At 45.1% G+C, this 22,759-nt stretch overlaps 2 protein-coding genes across 3 annotated transcripts; one reads left to right on the forward strand and one right to left on the reverse strand.

Moving 5' to 3' along the window:
* Positions 1-236: 236 nt before the first annotated feature.
* LOC109874514 (elongation factor 2) lies at positions 237-8,550 on the forward strand. The gene is made up of 14 exons (XM_020466442.2): positions 237-377; positions 2,043-2,257; positions 2,965-3,146; positions 3,428-3,639; positions 3,832-4,010; positions 5,201-5,306; positions 5,441-5,693; positions 5,876-6,071; positions 6,195-6,318; positions 6,478-6,720; positions 6,875-7,228; positions 7,418-7,600; positions 7,720-7,852; positions 7,980-8,550. The coding sequence occupies exons 1-14, from the start codon at positions 375-377 to the stop codon at positions 8,171-8,173; spliced, it is 2,577 nt and encodes an 858-aa protein (XP_020322031.1). The 5' UTR covers positions 237-374; the 3' UTR covers positions 8,174-8,550.
* Positions 8,551-13,610, reverse strand: LOC109874515 (BTB/POZ domain-containing protein 2). 2 transcript variants are annotated; one of them, XR_004206375.1, is made up of 9 exons: positions 13,081-13,610; positions 12,787-12,906; positions 11,233-11,389; positions 10,904-11,009; positions 10,514-10,711; positions 10,201-10,393; positions 9,896-10,075; positions 9,569-9,715; positions 8,551-9,467 (listed from the first exon to the last, which is right to left on the reverse strand). XR_004206375.1 is itself a non-coding variant. In XM_020466443.2 (9 exons), the coding sequence occupies exons 1-9, from the start codon at positions 13,578-13,580 to the stop codon at positions 9,306-9,308; spliced, it is 1,671 nt and encodes a 556-aa protein (XP_020322032.1). In that variant the 5' UTR covers positions 13,581-13,609; the 3' UTR covers positions 8,551-9,305. The 2 variants fall into 2 exon arrangements, 1 of the variants encoding a protein (XP_020322032.1); XM_020466443.2 differs by having other exon boundaries at positions 9,988-10,075; positions 13,081-13,609.
* Between the last annotated feature and the right edge of the window lie 9,149 nt (positions 13,611-22,759).

Raw genomic sequence — 22,759 nt, forward strand, 5'->3', positions numbered from 1 at the left:
TAATATACTAAACATAGCCAATGTTAGCTTTAACCACCTAGCATTAACGACGAAAAATTTGAGTTCATAACATATCAAACGTTTCGGGAAATTCCAAACATATTGTACAAATCTCAATTCGTAACATATCATGCGAAATCGATTAATACATATCATACGAAACATAACATATTCACAATAATTATAAGATTTTTCCAGATTTTCATTTACTATGTGACGTCTTCCCCCGAGTCCACATTGCAGCCGAACGTGAAGTGATATAAAGCAGCGTAAGGTGTCATAAGCGTTCTCTTTCCTGCCTATCCTTGGACGAGGAAGGCGGTGTATTCGCAGTGTTAATTTTACCAAAAGTTTATCTACGAACATCAGGCAAAATGGTGAGTTGATTTTGAATTGTTTTGCTATGGTTCGGTGGACCGGAGGTTCAGTGTTGTCCATGGGTAAAGAGTTGGCGACCTCCTTCCACATTGCCGGTGACCAGTTGAAAGGAACCGGGCCGGGTGAAGCAGCCTCCGGGGCACCCAAGATGGATGCTCCCTGTTTGAACTGCATGACGATGTTTAGAAAACCGCGGCGGACATAGCTAAATTAAGCCCCATATGAGATTTAATGAATTTAGGTACCACTTTTCTCCTTGTAATTTCGTTTAAGGAATACGGTGGCTGTTTTGAATCTACGCAGACGTCTAATGTTGGTTTTTACTATCAAACTAACCATCTTTAGGGGTTTGAAGTCTGTTTTATAACTGGGCCCGCCCAGTTAACTCTAGGCCAGGGTTTCCTAAACTCAGTCATCGGGACCCTAAGGGGTGCACGTTTTGGGTTTTGCGAGATGGTACTAGAACCGCAGACTCACCTAATCATCATGCGTTTTTACATTTTAATCAGCTGTATAGTGTTAGGGCAAAAACCAAGACATACACCCCTTCGGGTCTCGATGTCGACGACCGAGTTTGGGAAACGCTGCTCTAGGTATCACCCGCTATAATTTTTGTTGTGGGTGATCCTTTGTTTTTGACCACAAACGTTATAGCTAGTCTGTTTGACAAGGGTCATTGGCAAAATCGATATTCAAAACCGTTGGTAATGGTAGCAAACTGGCCCATATGTCAATTCTAATGTAACTTTAGCTGGCTAACGCGCAATTTGGTTGTATACATTGGCCAGCTGGCAGTAAAACGTCAGTTATTGGGTCCAAGGTGGCGTGACTTCTAGTTAGGTCGTTGTGTCGGATTGCTCAGATTTAGGCCAGCAAGTACAGCGTGATGCAGTTGTGCAAAATGGGCAGTTCCCAAGTAGCGTGCGTCACCGCTTATATCAAAAAGGCCTCTACTCGGGTCTAGGGCGGCAAATGCGCCAACGCAGACTCGTTCAAGTCAAGGATCATCTCTTCGCCTTTATCAACAGAATAGGACTGCCACGAATACATGAGTCATCGAGCCAGCTGCCAATAGAGCTAGATTTAAGAACAGATTATTCTTTATTGGTCAAATAAGTGTCATATTGGCTGCTGGTGGTCCCTCCCTTTTTAAATTGGCTATGTGTTGAATTCCAGTCAGACTACTGCAGGCTACTGTCATGTTATCCATCTTGGCTGGTGACATATCACCTCACCCCATTTGAACAGAAGTCTAGGCCTAATGCAAAAATCAGCAGGCCTAATGCAAAAATCAGCATCCCTTTTCTGATGTGCCTTATAAAAGAGCTATGTCATCAATGCATTGTAGCCCTTTTCCTCTAGCTAGATGGGGTTATCAATGACGTTTGTTTCTATAGGACAGTAAATCCATCATAGCTCATTTCTTTCTGCCTTTCATTGCTCTTGGGAGTTTGACCAGGGTTGCTGCTGTTAAGAAATGTCAAATGCATTTAATCACGTACATATAAAGTGAATCGATTTTAATTTTCACTTAGTTGTACACTGATGTTAATGGGAGACTAAGTGAGTTGGGGTTTGCCACCAAATTTCATTTTGCCAGTTTAGTTAGGACTGGGAACAAATTCTCTTTGACCTTTGTCTGATTATGTGGATCTTTGTCTCAGGTGAACTTTACAGTGGACCAGATCCGTGCCATCATGGACAAGAAATCCAACATCCGTAACATGTCTGTGATCGCTCATGTGGACCATGGCAAGTCCACGCTGACCGACTCCCTGGTGTCTAAAGCCGGGATCATCGCGGGGTCTCGCGCCGGAGAGACACGCTTCACAGACACTCGCAAAGACGAGCAGGAGCGCTGTATTACCATCAAGTCCACGTAAGTAGTACAGGGTCGTGTTCCTTCTGGTGATAAATGTTTTACAACTAAAAAAAACAGGTTTCTTATTGGAAAAGCTTTGGTAGTCCCTCTTTCAGTCTGGTTGCCTCAATTTAATTGTGAGTGAATACAACCCAGGAGTGCCTGTTTGAATCTCGAGTATGTATGTTGCTTGGGGGGGGTGAAGCTCTTGAAGTAAACATTTTTGGGCTTCCCCGGAATAAATGTAAACGAACAAAGTAAATGTATATATTTTACTTGAAGAGTGACCGCTGCCCCTCCATGTGATCTATTGACTCAGGGTGGCTTCTGAGCACCTTTCCCATCGCTGTATGATCGGTTGTCATATGCTCTCATGTTCATTAGTCTGCTGCCCTGTGTACATAGTCATGAAACACTGATCACTTTCATAATGTTAACGGACTGGTTTACCCACTTCATAGGTATATGGTATTCCATTCCAGGCCTATCATATTGCTGTACATGTACTATTCAGATAAACTACAGTACCAGTCAAAAGTTGGGACACTTACCTAGGTTTTTTTCTTTGTTTTACTACATTGTAGAATAATAGTGAAGGCATTAATGATGACATTACTACTATCCCTGTCTGCATCTCACAGCTGACTGGGATGCTTGGTTTCAGACAAACAACCACATTAAAATATATAATTCACCTGTTCTCTACCCTCCCTTGCTCCTCTCAGGGCCATCTCGATGTACTACGAGCTGGGGGAAAACGACATGGCTTTCATCAAGCAGTCCAAGGATGGGCTTGGCTTCCTCATCAACCTGATTGACTCACCGGGCCATGTGGACTTCTCCTCTGAGGTCACAGCCGCCCTTAGGGTCACCGACGGCGCACTGGTGGTGGTCGACTGCGTCTCAGGTACTCGCGGTCTTGTTTCTGTACTTCGGTCTCTTGCTGTTTCTTTGTCCCAGTCGCCTCTCCACTCTTGATTGTCATGTTCATTTTAGTCATTTAGCGTATGCTCTTATTCAGAAGGACTTACAGGAGCAATTATGGTTGAGTACCTTGCTCAGGGATATGTCAGCAGATTTTTCGCTAAGTCTGCCTCGGGATACGAACAGCAACCTGTTACTTGCCCAATGCTCGTAACCACTTGGTTAACTTGTTCATCTAACAGCTTCTCGTTCTCCCCTGGTCAGGTGTGTGTGTGCAGACCGAGACTGTGTTGAGGCAGGCCATTGCTGAGCGCATCAAGCCAGTGCTGATGATGAACAAGATGGACCGGGCCCTGCTGGAGCTGCAGCTGGAGCCTGAGGACCTGTTCCAGACCTTCCAGCGCATCGTGGAGAACGTCAACGTCATCATCGCCACCTACGGAGAGGATGAAGCAGGACCAATGGGTGCCATCATGGTGAGACCGGCACGGGTTGTGTCAACAGTGTTTTGTGGTTTAAATGGACGTCTAACATGCTTGTTACACCACAATGGAGAAACCATGTCCAGTTAAACTTACAGATGTAAATGGGACTATTCCCCTAAACTCATCATAGGGAAACATGTTTGACATGACAGACAATGACCTGGCCCTATTGTCTTTCCTCAGATTGACCCTGTGATTGGTACCGTGGGGTTTGGGTCCGGCCTCCACGGCTGGGCCTTCACTCTAAAGCAGTTTGCTGAGATGTACGTGACCAAGTTTTCTGCTGGCAAAGACACCCAGCTGGGATCAGCGGAGAGGTGTAAGAAGGTGGAGGACATGATGAAGAAGCTGTGGGGAGAGAGGTACATGCACACCCACTGTACATGATGACCTACTACTGTACATAGAAACATTCTGTAAGAAAGATGTGAGGACATGATGAATATTCATCCGGACAGTACTGGAACAAGATTAGCGTTTGGATGGACAGACCGAAAGATGCGCGCACAAGTGCAAGACTCTGTTGAAATTACAGGTAGACACTTACTCTGGGTGTGTTCCAGAGACATTCTCTGCAGATTGTCAGATATCTATAGATAGATAAATATGCTGTCTGGAGAAGTGTAGCATCTCATGAACCACAACCATGTGAATTAGTAACTATATTTCCACAGAGCTGCACTAAATGTATCTGGAATGCACTTTCTCTCTCTCTCTCTCCCTCTGGGCGCACTTGATTTAAAAAAACGCCCGTTGTGCTGGTTAGGCGGTGCTTGTACCTTTGAACCATTTCATTGGTCCTAAGGGACAACTCCACCTACCCCGGCACTTCGGACAAATTAAATTAAGTGTGCCTGTTCTCTCTCGCTTTCTCAATCACACGTGCACAGGTGAGGGCGTGGAAATATTGAAAAGTGATTGCAGGTATGTGGCGTGACACGGGCAGCCCCATATGTACAGTGTTTTTCTCTGTATGGAGACCTGAGGAAGACCAAAGGGTTGAAGACAAAGTAAACCCATTTGGGAGCCTAAATTGCAGGTGCGCACTCTTCTCTTATGCTGGCAAACAATCTGACGTGTTGCAAATAATTCCTGTTTTTGGCTGTTTACGTGTCACGGCTGATTGTAACCTACTATGTGTAAATGCTTGCGAGTTCCTGGCTGTCGTAGTGACATGAAGTTAACTGTTGCACTTGTCTTTTTTCCTTGACTCTTAATAGCACTGGTTTTGCAGATGGCAGCTAATTTTGAAGACCGTTTTACCAAAAGGTTTTGTTTGCAAATGGGGTCTAGGTCCATTTGAATTAGTCAGGAAGTAAACTAAAATGAAAGGTTTAATTATTGAATTATTTCTCAACCCTGAAAAGGATCAGTTATTTATTCCATGTTTTAAATTCAAATGACTAAATTAATTTCAATTGGAATGGACCTCTACCCTGGTTGCAACTTGGGTTGAATGCACTTTTGAAATGTGCACCGCTCTCTATAAGAGCGTCTACTAGATGACAACTGTCGATGTGAATGTTAAACATGTGTGATGTTCACCTGGTAGGTTTTTTGACCCAGCCACTGGGAAGTTCAGTAAGTCTAACCTTGGCCCTGACGGTAAGAAGCTGCCCCGTACCTTCTCTCAGCTGGTCCTGGACCCTATCTTCAAGGTGACCCCCCCCCCAACTGTTCAATTATTTTATTTTCCTAGTTGAATTGCTTAACATTAATTGATTATGTATTTCATTGACTAATAAAGTATACATATTTTTATGGTAAGCAACTTCTCCCTTCCTCCCTCCAGGTATTTGATGCCATCATGAACTTCAAAAAGGACGAGACAGCCAAGCTGATAGAGAAGCTGGACATCAAGCTGGACTCCGAGGACAAGGAGAAGGAGGGCAAGCCACTGTTGAAGGCGGTGATGCGTCGCTGGCTCCCGGCTGGAGAAGCCCTGCTCCAGATGATCACCATCCACCTGCCCTCCCCTGTCACCGCCCAGAAGTACCGCTGTGAGCTGCTCTATGAGGGACCAGGAGATGACGAGGCCGCCATGGGTGAGGGCGCTTAACTTCAGCCAGCCCACAGTTTACACACCAAGACACACACTTGCCGCTTTGATGTCTCACACAACATCCAAAATAAAGTAACTGTCCATGTCACCTAGCAAAGGATTAGACATCACATTTCCTAGTTGATATAAAGTCTGGTATCATAATCCTGATTAACATCTTCTCAGGTATCAAGAACTGCGACCCCAAGGCTCCCCTGATGATGTACATATCTAAGATGGTGCCCACCACAGATAAGGGTCGCTTCTATGCCTTTGGCCGTGTGTTCTCTGGCTGTGTGTCCACCGGCTTGAAGGTGCGCATCATGGGACCAAACTTCACCCCGGGGAAGAAAGAAGATCTCTATATCAAGCCCATCCAGAGGTGTGTTTGGGGGGGGTACCATTTTAGCGCAGCAGATGCATGTGACTTAAAAAAAAAAAGGCGTTGTATATTCTCTACCCCCCTCTTCATCCCTCTCCCATTTGTCTCTTTCTACCACTGTAGGACCATTCTGATGATGGGGCGTTACGTGGAGCCCATTGAGGATGTACCATGTGGGAACATTGTTGGTCTGGTTGGAGTTGACCAGTATCTGATTAAGACTGGGACCATCACCACATTTGAACAGGTGGGTTGTACAGCTCATGTTTTACTATAGCAAAACTCAAGATGGCTTTGACATTACTGGAGCGCTCTGGTCAAAAGTAGTGCACGATCTAGGGAATGGTTGCCATTTTGAACAGACAATGGCTGAATATTTCTTACGTCATATATGCTTGTCCAACAGGCCCACAACATGCGTGTGATGAAGTTCAGCGTCAGCCCTGTGGTGAGGGTGGCTGTGGAGGCAAAGAACCCTGCTGACCTGCCCAAGCTGGTGGAGGGACTGAAGCGTCTGGCCAAGTCTGACCCCATGGTGCAGTGTATCATCGAGGAGTCTGGAGAGCACATCATCGCCGGGGCCGGAGAGCTTCATCTGGAGATCTGTCTCAAGGATCTGGAGGAGGACCACGCCGGCATTCCCCTGAAGGTGAGAGGGGGAGGCAGTAATGTACTTGGAGAAAGCAATGGTGCGCTATGGAGGTGATATTTGTGTTCCACTGACAGAATCTGTTGCTTTCTCAAGACGACAGTCGTGGAGATATCTGTGGACTAACCTGAGTCACAACTCCTCACCCTTACAGAAATCTGATCCAGTGGTGTCCTACAGGGAGACTGTGTCTGAGGAGTCTGAAGTGATGTGTCTGTCCAAGTCCCCTAACAAGCACAACCGTCTGTACATGCGGGCTAAACCCTTCCCCGACGGCCTGGCCGAGGACATCGAGAAGGGGGACGTCAGCCCCCGACAGGAGCTGAAAATCCGCGCCCGTTTCCTGGCTGACAAGTACGAGTGGGACGTGTCAGAGGCCCGTAAGATCTGGTGCTTCGGCCCCGACGGTACTGGACCCAACCTGCTGATGGACGTGACCAAGGGAGTCCAATACCTGAACGAGATCAAGGACAGCGTTGTGGCTGGCTTCCAGTGGGCTGTCAAGGAGGTGGGTTTGCATTGAGCTTGATGACCAACTGCTGCATCATGAATCATTTTCCTCATTAAAGCATTTATGTCTTCAGTTTGTATGTGTAATTAGGTTAGAATCTCCAGTGTAGGCCATGCTGCAGGTACCAAGTTGACTTAGTATTTTTGTCCCGAGTTGTGACATTAAGTTCCTTTCACCCTCCTACAGGGTGTGTTGTGCGAGGAAAACATGCGTGCAGTCCGCTTCGACATCCACGACGTGACCTTGCACACAGACGCAATTCACCGCGGTGGTGGACAGATCATCCCCACGGCCCGCAGAGTGCTGTATGCCTGCCAGCTCACCGCCCAGCCACGACTCATGGAGCCGGTCTACCTAGTGGAGATCCAGGTGTGTAACTACTTTGCAACTAACCTGACTGCTTTCTTACATTGAATTGTATGCTAGGCTAAAGGGGTCTATTTGATCAACTGTGATTGTTTTGAATAATGCGTTTTCGGCCTCTGCAGTGCCCAGAGCAGGTAGTGGGTGGGATCTACGGCGTGCTTAACAGGAAGCGAGGCCATGTGTTCGAGGAGTCCCAGGTGATGGGCACACCCATGTTCATCGTCAAGGCCTACCTGCCTGTCAACGAGTCATTTGGTGAGTGACTCAATCTGGCGCTTACCAGGGACGCGTTAAGAGAATTGGCGTTTCCGTGTACATTTCAAATGGACTGAAATTAAATTGTGCAAAGTTAACTGTCTTGTTCCTTGTTCCCCGCCCCCAGGGTTCACCGCTGACCTGCGCTCCAACACGGGCGGCCAGGCCTTCCCCCAGTGTGTGTTTGACCACTGGCAGATCCTCCAGGGAGATCCCCAGGACCCCACCACCAAGACTGCCATTGTGGTGGCCGAGACCAGGAAACGCAAGGGGCTGAAAGAGGGCATCCCGGCCTTGGACAACTACCTGGACAAATTGTAAATGTTGTCCTGGTTTCCCCTAGCCACTACAACCCCCACCCCACTTGTGTAGATTGATAATGATTGGGTAGGCATACGCAATATGTGGAAGATTTCACCTAGCCTATCGGAGGGTAACGTGGCTCTATTGGCATATTGCTTATGGTATACCTATCCGACCCTTTCAGATGTACACAGTGCCCAGGGGAAGGGATTAGGGCTTGGTTTGGAAGTTAGTGGTTCTCTGACCTTTTCCCCCCTTCTATTCCTCCATTGTACGAGTGAGGGATGGGACTGTACAGTGCACTGTGCGCAGTAGCGCTTGCCTAAATGGAAACCTGGTGACATGAATCTAAGGATGGAAAATGTCAATCATAATAAAGATGAATAGAAATTGTACATGGCGTGGATGTCTTTATTGGCTTTTGAATGGTTTGAAATTAAGACTGGTAAAGAGTAATTATGGGTTGATGAGGACAGCCAGAGGATTGTTAGTATATAAATGGTACAATTTTGGTTCAACTGAAGGTAATGATTGCATAATGTGCCAGTAACTATTTCTGTAAAGTTCTCTATACCTCCAAGACCAGCGGTGTTCTACAACTTGGTAGTTTTCAGTCTGCCTCAAAGTTTAGCTTGTGTGATTGCCTTTAAATGAGCTTCTTCGTGGGTCTGCATGTTCTACTCAGGCGGAAGCTGTAATGCTTCAGTAATTCCTGTTTAATCTGATCCATAATTATTTGCACCCTTGCTCATTTTGTTAGTATCACATGCACCCTAATGGGCTAGTGGAAAGGTGTTACTGATCAAGCAGATGGATCCTAATTGGTAGTGTAACAGTATGTTCATATACATTGGAGTAGCTGGATGCATCTCACTCCCACATGCTTTTAGCTACAGACAGACCATAAAGGGGTGGTTCTGTAAATACATGTCAAGCTCTCCTTTTCCCAAGTTGAGTCAATAGTTCTGACCAGTATAGAGGCCAGTTCTCTCAGCAGACAAAACGGTTGTCTAAAACAAGCTGACATCCCTCAACGGTCAGTGGGAGTTGAGAGAGACCATGCTCCAATTATTGATGCCTCCACCACTGGCAGAACTGGGTGTGTGGCTTCCACAATCCAGTGACCCCGAGCCCTCTGAGGTCATGAGGACTAGGTGTAGAAGATGACTTCGGGGATCTGTCCGTCTTCTACTGAGGTGCCGTTGTTGTTGCCCGCAGCGTAGCAGAAGGTGAAGCATGTCTTGGTGCCAGTGGAGGACGACTCGTGAGTCACCTTACGCATTCCCTTGGTCCCATAGTGAGAGTCAGGACCCTGAGAAAGACATGGCGAGATTGAAGGTGGAAAGAGGGAATCACTGGTTACACAGCCAGAACAGGACCACACCAATCAAAACATGTACAGTAAGCCTGTACCTTGAGTGTGGCGCAGGCTGTGTAGTTGACGTTGGGTAGGATCTCCACCGGCTCCTTGAACATGACTCTGAAGGTGTTGGATGAGCCATCACAGCTGAAGCCTGTGTCGTTCTGACCCAGCACTGTGTTACTATCTGTGTGAATGATCTGGGATGAGAGAGGGAAACGTTACAGAAACAATCTCCCTTGTCCCAGTGCCCCATTGGCCCTGATCAAAAGTAGTGCACTATAATGGGATTAGGGTGCCATTTGGGACGCAATTGTCACACATTCTACACCAACACACTGCTAATATGTATCTATCCACGATTTAGGAGAGACAAATACCAGAAAGGGAAGGGAGTCTTTGTTCCAATGTATTGTCTATATAAATCAAATATGATTGATTGACTGATTTGGTTAGTTAAGGTGGGCAGTGCCTGGATGTTGACTTGGTAGTCTGTGGGGCCGTGTATGGAGCCGTAGAGGCCAAAGCCCACCACGAAGATCCTCCTGTTCACTGAAAACCTGAGAGAAGAGGAGGAATTTAAAACAGGAGAGGAGAAGAAGAGGGATAGATTATGTCCTCAGGAAATATTTCTGAGATGACATATCACACACACAAGGTTAATTTGATCTATGCGTGTTCTCACCGTATACGGTCACTGGTCCCACTGTAGCCCCAACGGCTCTCCACCTGTCCGAAGCGTGTGATGCTGCACTCCTTCCCCCGTAAGCAGCAGCGAGGCCGGTCGATGAACTCTACGCGGGGCTTTGGGTTCACCGTGAAGTGAAGGAACAGACTCACCACCTCACTGTCTGTCAGGATACTGGACTGGGCCGGTCCTGGGTGAAGACACAGCAGGGATAGGAAGACATGTCAGAGTGAGGGAGACAGATCGTGAGAGAGACATACAGTGTGCAAAAATGACTGACTGTCACTGTGTGTGTGTGTGTGTGTGCTACCTGCGGCAAACTCCTCGATAGTCATGAGTGGGAAGCGGATGAGGGCGAGGGCCTTGGCCAGGACCCTGCGTTTGTTCTCTGGGGTGGGCTGTAGCTGCTGCCGGTGGGCCTCTGCCTCTGCCCAGCGTACCACCGCAACAAATAAACGCACCTCCCTCACCCCCAGAGTGTCCCGCTCCAGCACAGCCACTAAAGTATCTGAGAGAGGGTAGAAAGATAGAGGGAGTAGACGAGAGGGAAAGAGAGAAGGAACGGAAGACATAGAAGGAGAAAGAGTGAAAAGGAGAGGAGGGAGGGAGCAGTCATGAGACACAAACATTGCCATGCGCATTTCAAGAATGCATTACCATATGTAGAGTGAACTACAAAACCCAAAGTGAACTACAATACCCAGATCTATGTCAGTGAAACCCTCAGCTGCGAGCGCATCTCCGGTATTCTTGTCGATGTTCTCTAGACACAAGCTGGCAAGCTGGGGCTCATCAAAAAGTCGAGCCTGAAACACACACATCGATCAGACTCACAGTAAACAGTAGTTTACTTAACATGAACTGACCAAGAACCTTTGCAACTCCTGTTTTGGGACTGACCTATTGATTTGAGATGTTCAGACAAACTGTACCAGAGTTATTTTGATACTGGGTCAGGCCACCCAATCAGTCACTGGTTGACTTGTTTAGAGAATTGCATCCCAAACAGACAGTACAATAGTAGCTGACCTGAGTGAGCAGCATGAAGGCATTGTCTGCCCGCAGGTTCTTCTTGAGGAATTCCACACAGTGGGCCTCCAAGGCTGGCACTGCATATTTCTTAGCCGTGTACAGAGTGGTCATCACCGTCTCAGGCCCTATTTGGACCTCATCAGAGTACAGGAACCTGGAGGGGACAAGATTAGATTACTGATAGCAGGGGACCTTTAATGTTGTATTTACTAGCGATCCTGGGGTACATACACATTACGACACATCACACATAAAACAAAACATTAAATCATATACCACTACATATCTACAATACAGAATGTATAATACCACCATACAACAATATTACAATGTACGTGTGTGAGTAGAGTGCGTGTGCTAGCCTGTGTGTGCGTATGCGTGTCTTGCTTCTGTTCGGCTGGCGGAAGTCGGCTAGGAGAAAGAGTGTGCATACTCCCTTATTAAAAAGACCTTCGTTTAAGAAATGAGAGAAAGGCAGCAATAGTACCGTTTGTCCATTTTGAGACACCATAGATAGATTAATTCAGGTTGTTTTGAGGAAGTGTATACTAACACAATAAATCTGTAATTAATTAGATGTTTTTGCCGAGGAGATCTTAGACTCACAATTTTACATCTAGTTAGAATGTTTGGTGCAGTATTTCTCAATGGGGGGAAAAAAGTTCATTATAACGACTCGTCTCTTGTTGAACAACAACAAAGACTTTATTAAAGAATTCTGACAGTTAACCAATCACAGAGGAAGGGGAGTATACTTCGGCTCCCGAACTTCAGCTGGCCTTGAGAAAAAAAATGTGTGCGCGAACAAAAATGTCACCATGCGGACATGTGGCCTTTAGAGGACATACGCTTTGAACACACCAACAGCATCATTGCATTTTGGTACACCACAATTACATTAATTTCCAATGAAAATGCCGCGTTTGCATTGCGTAGCAGAGGCAGTTGCAGTGCGTTTGGTGTAGATTCATCGAACATATGTGTCAAACTGTATATGTAGACGGTTTGACAGAAATGGTAGCAGAAGGTGAATGTTGAACTTTTGTTGCATACATTTCCAGATGATGCTGCGTACAATTTTGCGCAACGACGCTGTCGGTGTGTTGGAAGCATTAAAGGCCCTGCATGGTCAATCCACCATCTGAAGTAGCCATGCAACATTTACTGTGATTCAGCCTCCACAGACGTCAGGGCTTTCATACTTCTTGCGCTTAGCAGAGCAGAGCTATTGTGAAGGAAGTTGTCAAGGAAGCGAGTGTGTTAATACAGGACGTACCGCCCCTACCTACCATCAACCAATCATGTCAATATGGGGCTATACAACTTTGAGGCGCACAGCAATGTGGTAGAGAGTTTGAGTTGCATGCCTCCAGAGGCTTAGCAATTGCATCACACCCTCAGACCACATTGTCAGATGAAGCATAAATTGGCTTTAACAGTCTTTGGTGGAACCAATAACCTGGGTTCTGGCCATAAACTGTCCAATACCTTGGGTGGGACCATTTGCGGTATTATGATTGTAACGTCTCTAAACCAGGAAGTACTTCTTACTTCAGTAATGCCAGAAAGGCTGCAGGTTCGACATCTGGCAAATCGATTTCCGTTGAGGTGGTCGCCATACCCCCGTTGAACATGGCATCGAAGACTGCGCTGCCCACAGCGAGAACGAATCTAACCAAAACCAAAGCCATCATCAAATCAAAACAATGCTTTTCACCACTAACCTGATGCATTAAACTCGCTTGGATTAATAAACATGTCAATTAGACTATTCATTTACTTTCTTCTACTAACCATCCTTTGTAGACAAACTATAGTAATAAGGAAATGCACGTTCGTGCTTACCTGTGTGCGGGTATTCGTTGCACTCCCATACCTTTCCCCACCAGAAAATGAACGTCACTCAGAACCTCGTTATTGAACAGGAAAGCAAACCGTTCCTTTACGGTGCTTTTCGTCGCCTGCCAGTTGTACACGGGCTCCCGGTAAACTAAAACATCAGCGGCCGGTGGTGCTGACGACAGTGAGGAATGGGTCCCTGGTACACTCGCAGCCGTTGCTCCGGAGGCCCCCCTTGCCGCAGCGCTTTGAGCTGACGCTTGCTGAATCGAGTTCTGCACAGTCGGTTGAGTTCCAGCTGCAACACCGGCGCTTTCGCCTCCGCCAGGCCCCGACTGCGGGTTGGGGCGCCTTGCAGGCCCCTGAACCCCTCCGGTCGCACCAGTGGGCCCACCGTTGGACGTAGCCATTGAATAACCACTGTTGCTGGGCTGGCCATTTCCCAAAGGCCCTGGGCAGGAGAAATGTAAGGAGGGAGGCCTACCACTGTAGTCCCCAGCAGCCATCTTGAATCTGACAGATCATGGGAGGGGCGTGACGTATACATAAACGGAATACGATCGGGTACGTGAACCAGAGGATGTTTTGTAAAAGATGTTTGCATATTATTTATTATATTTGTTGTTGAATAACAAATAAAAACATTTAAAAAATATATAACAAAAATAACGAAAAATAAAAAAGAACCATAGGCTCCAGACAGGATGCTTCTAAACCCAGATCCAGGATCAGATTATCATCTCCCCACCTGACCACAACCAAAGTGGAGGGAAATGTAACACGGACCCTAGTAATAAAAACTGAGTGGTTTGAGCCCAAAGGCTGTATCCAGGCACTCCGCATTGCATCGTTGATAAGAACACCCCTTAGCCGTGCTATATTGGCAATATACCACTGTCCCTCGGGACTTATAAATATCCGGTATTATCCACTCTACCTTGAACTAGAGAGGGCTATCTCTGAGTGAACTGTACAGTGCAAAACGTGAGAAAAAAAATCACCAGTGCCGCCGGATGGCGCTATTATTTCTTACTTGACAAACAATGTAAGGAATAATAGTGTCATCTGGTGGAAGTAGGGTTACATGAGAAAGTGAGAGATAATCCTCAACTGGTTTAATGATTTGATGTCAGTTGTGCCAAAACAACACATCAGGTAATAATCCTCACACTATAGTATGATATGATAGCCTACACAAAGAACATTTAAATTGATTGAAAATTAAACGTTTTCAATTAAATTGATTGAATTAAATAAAGCAGTTGTTTCCATGTCTATGAAGTACTTGATGCACAGATTCAGTTGAGACAGGGGCAGAAGCAAACATTATTCTTCCTTTTTTTACAAGGATTGACATTTTCTTGGTTTTTCTCTTCAACAACAAATGACTGTTAATGACTGTTAAAATTATACAAATTACATAATTGATTGGCTGACAGGTTATTTGTCTGTGAAATTTACAAATTGTCCTGATCCATTGTTTTATTAAGGAAGCAGAGAGAAAAAGGAAATAGTGGCATATCATTTGACTCTTGGAACGCACAGTGTATTAACACTTAGCTATGAAGATTAGGACTCAGAATCACATGCAGAGTTCAGTCAGTGATACACATGAGAAACAAAGAGACATTATAATATGTTTATCAAAGTTGAGGTAATAAAGACATTATGTTAGAATAAGTGATTAATCTGCTGTCCCAACACATCTCTGGGCCCAGTTTTTCTAAATATATCTTTCTGGATTTCGCCTATCTGATTGTATTAATGTAATAGAAATAGAATGAATAGAACAGGAGTCCCCATTCTACTAATTCTATTTATATGTATTTAATCCTAACTGATAGGCAAAATCCACATAACTTTTGAAAAACAGACTGTACCACCTTATCCTGAATGAAATCCTAATGACTGACCATACAGAGCAGAGCTGTTGCTCCAGACTGCCTCTGACACACATGACCAGAGATACCGTAGAGCTATATGCAGACATGGCTTCATCAATGCAGATTTAGCCGGGGATATATACCTAAACCTCTCTGCCATCTTGTCTTTACAATGTGCTCCTTTATCATCTCTTTATCATACGCACAGTTCAAAATGAAGTGGAATCTTTAAACAATCTTTTCATTTTTACCTGGTGAACAGCAGGTGGCCAGTGATGGTGCTATGGTGGTTTACATCGTCAAATATCGTATGAAGATCACATCTCCCACCTCCAGCAACAGAGATATGAGGGGAACATTTATGAATAATTTTATAACATGTTGAAAGTTGGGTAACACTTTGCATTACGTTTTGATATACCTGTGTAAGAGACTGAGTTTCTCATCTGCAGATCAAAAACAGATTGTTTGCATAAAGTGATCAATGGCTTGAAGATCTAATAGTTTGCATTTACTTGTCTTTTGACAAGTTTTCTTGACCTGTGTTTGAATTACAGGCATTGCTGATGTTTGTGAAGTTTCAGCATCGTCATATGTTTCCTTCTCCTGATGCAAGCAGTGAAGCTGAGAATTCCACCTTCCTGACTGTGAGACAAAAATTAAAAATTGATGTTAGCTCTCTTTTTTCGTTTTTTAAATGCTGAAAGCCTGGGCAGTATATATAGGGGATATTCCACTGGGCATGTGTAGTCACTCATAAAGCACTCATAATTATCAGCACATCATTACTATGCAGATTTTTTTTTTACATAATCAACACAAGCTAGCCATTCTAATTAGCAACATTTTTACATCTGCATCTGGTTAAATGATTTATTATGAATAATTCATTACCTCATAAAGGGAAAGAATGACTTTATTTAGAAAATTGCTCCTTCATTCTCTATCTTCAGCATGTCCACCTGGGTCTTTAGGTTTTTCTTTAGTGATGACATAATTGATTTTGAGATATACATGTTCAGTGCTTGACTTGGGCAAGAGCTCAGGAGGTTAGAACCAGCACCTAAAATGTTCTACTGCTTAATTTCCTGCACTTGTTATAGAATAACTCAGATCTGCAGCCATTTTAATATGTAAAAACATTATGGGGGTTATTCATAACACCTTATTCTTCAGTATCAAGCAAGAATACCCAGTACAACAACAGGAAACTATTACTGTTTTTATACTTCATTCTCTCTTCAACATGTTCACCTGGGTCTCCGACACTCTCATTTTAACTGCCTAGGCTACAATGACATAAATACAACATTGTTATATCAGTGGGAAATCGAGATATGACCAGCAGTCAAACATAAAGTACACTGTAAAACATGTTTGGTTGTTGTTTCATCTCATTATTATTATCATTATTAAGTAACTTCTTCCACAGGCTTTTTTGGTTTACTCAACTTTTCTGTCCAAGTGTTAGTTGAACAAAAAAAATGTTTATGTCACGACTTCCGCCGAAGTCGGTGCCTTGTTCGGCCGGCGTTCGGCGGTCGACGTCACCGGCTTTCTAGCCGCCACCGATCTACGTTTCTTTTTCCATTTGTTTTGTCTTGCTTGTACACACCTTGTTTCCATTACGTTATAATTTATTCCCTATTTAACCCTCTGGTTCCCACATGGTTTTGTGCGTGTTTGTTCTTTGTTAAGTGGTCGCTCATTTGTGTCGAACAAGAATAATATTCCCTGTATGGAATTAGTTTGTGATTGTTTCATGTAAAGTAGTTTTTTTCTCAGTTCTGTGTCCTGCGCCTGACTCTGTCCTACCCGCTGCACACTGACACTTGACAGAAACACGCACCATGATATGGAGTCAGCAGGTACACCCAGTCCTCCGTGTGCTGCTGGAGCGGGTCCTTCGCGTGCTGCACACCATGGAGCGATGGGAGACAGGGGGTTTTCCCATATTTTCATCCACTTCACCCCAACCCACGCCGCTGTCCACTCCTCCGTCACCTGAACCCAGTGGGATTCGGCTCTCGCTCCCGAGGGCATATGATCGGACGGCTCCCTCGGGACACGAGAGCGTGTCCGCCCTCATCTCCTGTTTGTCGGGGAGAGCACTTGAGTGGGCCAACGCTGTATGGGGGAGAGAAGGCGCAGGTTGGTCCACTATGAGGATTTCATCCGCCGTTTGCGGGCGGTATTCGATCATCCACCTGAGGGGAGAGCGGCAGGGGAACGGTTGTTCCATCTTCGACAGGGGATGAGAAGCGCACTGGACTTCAGGACCCTGGCTGCCAGCGCGGGATGGAATGAAAGGGCCCTGATCGACCATTACCGATGTAGTCTACGTGAGGACGTTGGTCAGGAGCTGGCATGCAGGGACACCACCCTTACCCTCCACCAGCTGGTGGAGTTATCCATCCGGCTGGATAACCTGTTGGCCACCCACGGACATCCGGATCGGGGCCGTCCATTCCATCCCGCAGCACCTCCGACCCTACACCTATGGAGGTCGGAGGTGCTGCTCTGAGGGTGACCGGAGGGGGGGGGCATTTCCTGCACCACATGTGCATGTTCCTGCATCCATTTCCTGCACCACATGTGGCCGCAGAGGGCACACTGCTGGTCGGTGCTGGGGAGGTTCCCCAGGGAGTCGAGGCAGCAGGCAGGGCACTGGTGGATCATCCCAGGTGAGTAGGCACCAGACTCACCCAGAGCTCCCTGTTGCACACATGTGTATGTATAGAATTTCCGGAGTTTATTTCCGGAGTTTTCCCCGCATTCCCAGCATAAGGCGCTAGTAGATTCAGGCGCAGCTGGGAACTTAATTGACAGTTTATTTGCACTTAGTTTAGGGATCCCTATTGTTCCTGTTGATGTGCCCTTCCCTGTACATGCCTTAGTCATCCTTTAGGGTTGGGGCTGATTAGGGAGGTCACAGCTCCACTATGTATGACAACGCAAGAGGGTCATGAGGAGAGAATTAGTCTCTTTCTGATCGATTCTCCTGCGTTTCCTGTGGTGTTGGGGCATCCCTTAGTTGGCCTATCATGACCCCACTATTTCGTGGCGACAGATGGCTCTCAAGGGATAGTCACGTTAGTGCTCAGGGAGTTGTGTAGGTGTCTCCGAATCTCTGGGACATGAATATGTTTGGCCTTCCACTTCACCTGCCTCCTCGAGTTTCTTTTTTGTGAAGGATGGAGGTTTACGCCCGTGTATTAACTATCGAGGATTAAATCAGATCACGGTGAAGTACAGTTACCCACTGCCTCTCATAGCCAGTGTGACCGAGTCATTGCACAGGGCGCGCTTCTTCACAAAATTGGATCTCAGGAGCGCTTACAACCTGGTGCGTATCCGGGAGGGGGATGAGTGTAAGAGGGCATTTAGTACCACCTCTGGGCACTATGAGTACCTCGTCATGCCGTACGGTTGAATGCTCCATCAGTCTTCCAATCCTTTGATGAGATTTTCAGGGACCTGCACAGGCAGGGTGTAGTGGTTTATATAGATGACATTCTGATTTACTCCGCTACACGCGTCGAACATGTGTCCCTGGTGCGCAAGGTGCTTGGTCAACTGTTAGAGCATGACCTGTACATCAAGGCTGAGAAATGTCTGTTCTTCCAACAGTCAATCTCCTTCCTAGGGTACCGCCTGTTGGAGTCAGTGGTGGAGATGGAAAATGAACGCATTTCAGCCGTGCGTAATTGGCCGACTCCAACCACGGTAAAGGAGGTGCAGCGGTTCTTAGGGTTTGCCAACTACTACCGGAGGTTTAAGGGCGGCCAGGGCTTTTGATCACCTGAAGGCTCTGTTTACCTGGGCTCCCGTGCTGGCCCATCCGGATCCCTCTTTGGTGTTCATAGTTATCATCCAGAAGGCGAGGTCAGTACAGGTGCATCAAAGCTGGGACCGAGAGACTGAAAAACAGCTTCTATCTCAAGGCCATCAGACTGTTAAACAGCCACCACTAAATTGAGTGGCTGCTGCCAACACACTGACACAACTCCAGCCACTTTAATAATGGGAATTGATGGGAAATGATGTAAAAATATATCACTAGCCACTTTAAACAATGCTACCTAATATAATGTTTACATACCCTACATTATTAATCTCATATGTATACGTATATACTGTACTCTATATCATCTACTGCATCTTTATGTAATACATGTATCACTAGCCACTTTAACTATGCCACTTTGTTTACATACTCATCTCATATGTATATACTGTACTCGATACCATCTACTGTATCTTGCCTATGCCGCTCTGTACCATCACTCATTCATATATCTTTATGTACATATTCTTTATTCCCTTACACTTGTGTGTATAAGACAGTAGTTTTGAATTGTTAGTTAGATTACTTGTTGGTTATTACTGCATTGTCGGAACTAGAAGCACAAGCATTTCGCTACACTCGCATTAACATCTGCTAACCATGTGTATGTGACAAATAAAATTTGATTTGATGATTTAGAGGTGGATCCGTCCGAGGCTGGGATAGGAGCGTACGCCAACAAAGCTCCGCCTCCTGTGCCTTCTTTTCGATGCTCAGCCCGGCGGAGCGAAACTATGATGTGGGTGACCGGGAGCTGTTTTCGTCCTTTGAGCTTCTAGTCATGAAATCTATGCAGCCTACTCAATCACTTTTTATAGCTACTGTTTACAGGCCTCCTGGGCCATATACAGCGTTCCTCACTGAGCTCCCTGAATTCCTATCGGACCTTGTAGTCATAGCAGATAGTATTCTAATTGTTGGTCATTTTAATATTCACATGGAAAAGTCCACAGACCCACTCCTAAAGGCTTTCGGAGCCATCATCTACTCAGTGGGTTCTGTCCAACTTGTCTCTGGACCTACTCACTATCACAGTCATACTCTGGACCTAGTTTTGTCCCATGGAATAAATGTTGTGGATCTTAATGTTTTTCCTCATAGTCCAGGATTATCGGACCACCATTTTATTACGTTTACAATCGCAACAAATAATCTGCTCAGACCCCAACCAAGGAGCATCAAAAGTCGTGCTATACATTTTGACAACAAAGATTCCTTGATGCCCTTCCAGACTCACTCTGCCTACCCAAGGACGTCAGAGGACAAAAATCAGTTAACCACCTAACTGAGGAACTCAATTTAACCTTGCGCAATACCCTAGATGCAGTTGCACCCCTAAAAACTAAAAACATTTGTCATAAGAAACTAGCTCCCTGGTATACAGAAAATACCCGAGCTCTGAAGCAAGCTTCCAGAAAATTGGAACGGAAATGGCGCCGCACCAAACTGGAAGTCTTCTGACTAGCTTGGAAAGACAGTACCGTGCAGTATCGAAGAGCCCTCACGGCTGCTCGATCATCTTATTTTCCTCAATTAAGTTGGAAAAATAGGAACAATCCGAAATGTCTTTTTGATACTGTCGCAAAGCTAACTAAAAAGCAGCATTCCCCAAGTGAGGCTGGCTTTCACTTCAGCAGTAATAAATTCATGAACTTTTTTGAGGAAAAGATATTGATCATTAGAAATCAAATTACAGACTCCCCTTTAAATCTGCATATTCCTCCAAAGCTCAGTTGTCCTGAGTCTGCACAACTCTGCCAGGACCTAGGATTAAGAGAGACACTCAAGTGTTTTAGTACTATATCTCTTGACACAATGATGAAGATAATCATGGCCTCTAAACCTTCAAGCTGCATACTGGACCCTATTCCAACTAAATTACTGAAAGAGCTGCTTCCTGTGCTTGTTGAACATATCCATATGTGTACCAAACTCACTAAAAGTGGCAGTAATAAAGCCTCTCTTGAAAAAGCCAAACCTTGACCCAGAAAATATAAAAAACTATCGGCATATATCAAATCTTCCATTCCTCTCAAACATTTTTGAAAAAGCTGTTGAGCAGCAACTCACTGCCTTCCTGAAGACGATGTATACGAAATGCTTCAGTCTGGTTTTAGACCCCATCATAGCACTGAGACTGCACTGGTGGTAAATTACCTTTTAATGGCATCAGACCGAGGCTCTGCATCTGTCCTCGTGCTCCTAGACCTTAGTGCTGCTTTTGATACCATCGATCACCACATTCTTTTGGAGAGATTGGAAACCCAAATTGGTCTACATGGACAAGTTCTGGCCTGGTTTAGAGCTTATCTGTCGGAAAGATATCAGTTTGTCTCTGTGAATGGTTTGTCCTCTGACAAATCAACTGTAAATGTTGGTGTTCCTCAAGGTTCCGTTTTAGGACCACTATTGTTTTCACTATATTTTACCTCTTGGGGATGTCATTCAAAAACAAAATGTTAACTTTCACTGCTATGCGGATGACACACAGCTGTACATTTCAATGAAACATGGTGAAGCCCCAAAATTGCCCTCGCTAGAAGCCTGTGTTTCAGACATAAGGTAGTGGATGGCTGCAAACTTTCTACTTTTAAACTCAAACAAAACAGATGCTTGTTCTAGGTCCCAAGAAACAAAGATCGGTTGAATCTGACAATTAATCTTGATGGTTGTACAGTCATCTCAAATAAAACTGTGAAGGACCTCGGTGTTACTCTGGACCCTGATCTCTCTTTTGACAAACATACCAAGACTGTTTCAAGGACAGCTTTTTTTCCATCTATTGCAAAAATCAGAAACGTTTTTTTCTGATGCAGAAAAATTAATCCATGCTTTTGTTACTTCTAGGTTAGACTACTGAAATGCTCTACTTTCCGGCTACCCGGATAAAGCACTAAATGAACTTCAGTTAGTGCTAAATACAACCATAAAATACAACCAATGTATCATATTACTCCAGTGCTAGCCTCCCTTCCTGCTAGCTTTCTGTTAAGACAAGGGCTGATTTCAAGGTTTTACTGCTAACCTACATAGCATTACATGGGCTTGCTCCTACCTATCTTTCCGATTTGGTCCTGCCGTACATACGTACGCTATGGTCACAAGACGCAGGCCTCCTAATTGTGCCTAGAATTTCTAAGCAAACAGCTGGAGGCAGGGCTTTCTCCTATAGAGCTCCATTTTTATGGAATGGTCTGCCTACCCATGTGAGAGACGCAGATTCGGTCTCAACCTTGAAGTCTTTACTGAAGACTCATCTCTTCAGTGGGTCATATGATTGAGTGTAGTCTGGCCCAGGAGTGTGAAGGTGAACGGAAAGGCTCTGGAGCAACGAAACGCCCTTGCCTGGCCGGTTCCCCTCTCTCCACTGGGATTCTCTGCCTCTAACTCTATTACAGGGGCTGAGTCACTGGCTTACTGGTGCTCTTTCATGCCGTTCCTATGCGGGGTGTGTCGTGTCTTTGGCTATGCCGGATTAAGTGATATGACATGCTATTCTATGAAATAATTTCTCCGTAATTAATATTACCTGATTGAGCTAATCATGTAAATGTAATTAACTAGAGTCGGGCACCACTAAATAATATTTAAAGAGCTGTTATCTTCCGAATGAACTCTTAAAGACCTAGTAATATTTCACATCAATAGCAGTCAAAATTAATCGTAATCTTAATTCAGTTTCATCTGAAAGTTGTAAGTTCTTGGTTATATTTTACCTCTTGGGGATGTCATTCAAAAACAAAATGTTAACTTTTGTCTGCACGAACTCTGGCTAACAAGTTGAATCAGCAATACAAAAGTGGGTTTATTTATTTACTAAATACCTAACTAATTATACATAATTAAATCATAACTTGATTACAAATGACATCATAAAGGAAAACGTCCCTAGCGGGCAGAACAGATATGACAGCTTGTCACACAAAAGAAAAGGGGCTTTTTTATTTACCTTTAT

This window comes from Oncorhynchus kisutch, linkage group LG30, assembly GCF_002021735.2.
Source record: "Oncorhynchus kisutch isolate 150728-3 linkage group LG30, Okis_V2, whole genome shotgun sequence".
Taxonomy (NCBI): Eukaryota; Metazoa; Chordata; class Actinopteri; order Salmoniformes; family Salmonidae; genus Oncorhynchus; species Oncorhynchus kisutch.

Bases quoted from the DNA above. Each gene is read 5' to 3' on its own strand.
- LOC109874514 (XM_020466442.2), top strand. The intron at 6,319-6,477 runs GTGGGTTGTACA...CTTGTCCAACAG, and splicing joins CCATCACCACATTTGAACAG to GCCCACAACATGCGTGTGAT. The intron at 6,721-6,874 runs GTGAGAGGGGGA...TCACCCTTACAG, and splicing joins ACGCCGGCATTCCCCTGAAG to AAATCTGATCCAGTGGTGTC.
- LOC109874515 (XM_020466443.2), bottom strand. From the start codon at position 13,580: ATGGCTGCTGGGGACTACAGTGGTAGGCCTCCCTCCTTACATTTCTCC. The intron at 11,390-12,786 runs GTAAGAAGTACT...TGTCCCCTCCAG, and splicing joins GCCTTTCTGGCATTACTGAA to GTTCCTGTACTCTGATGAGG. The intron at 10,076-10,200 runs GTGAGAACACGC...CTCTTCTCTCAG, and splicing joins GGGACCAGTGACCGTATACG to GTTTTCAGTGAACAGGAGGA.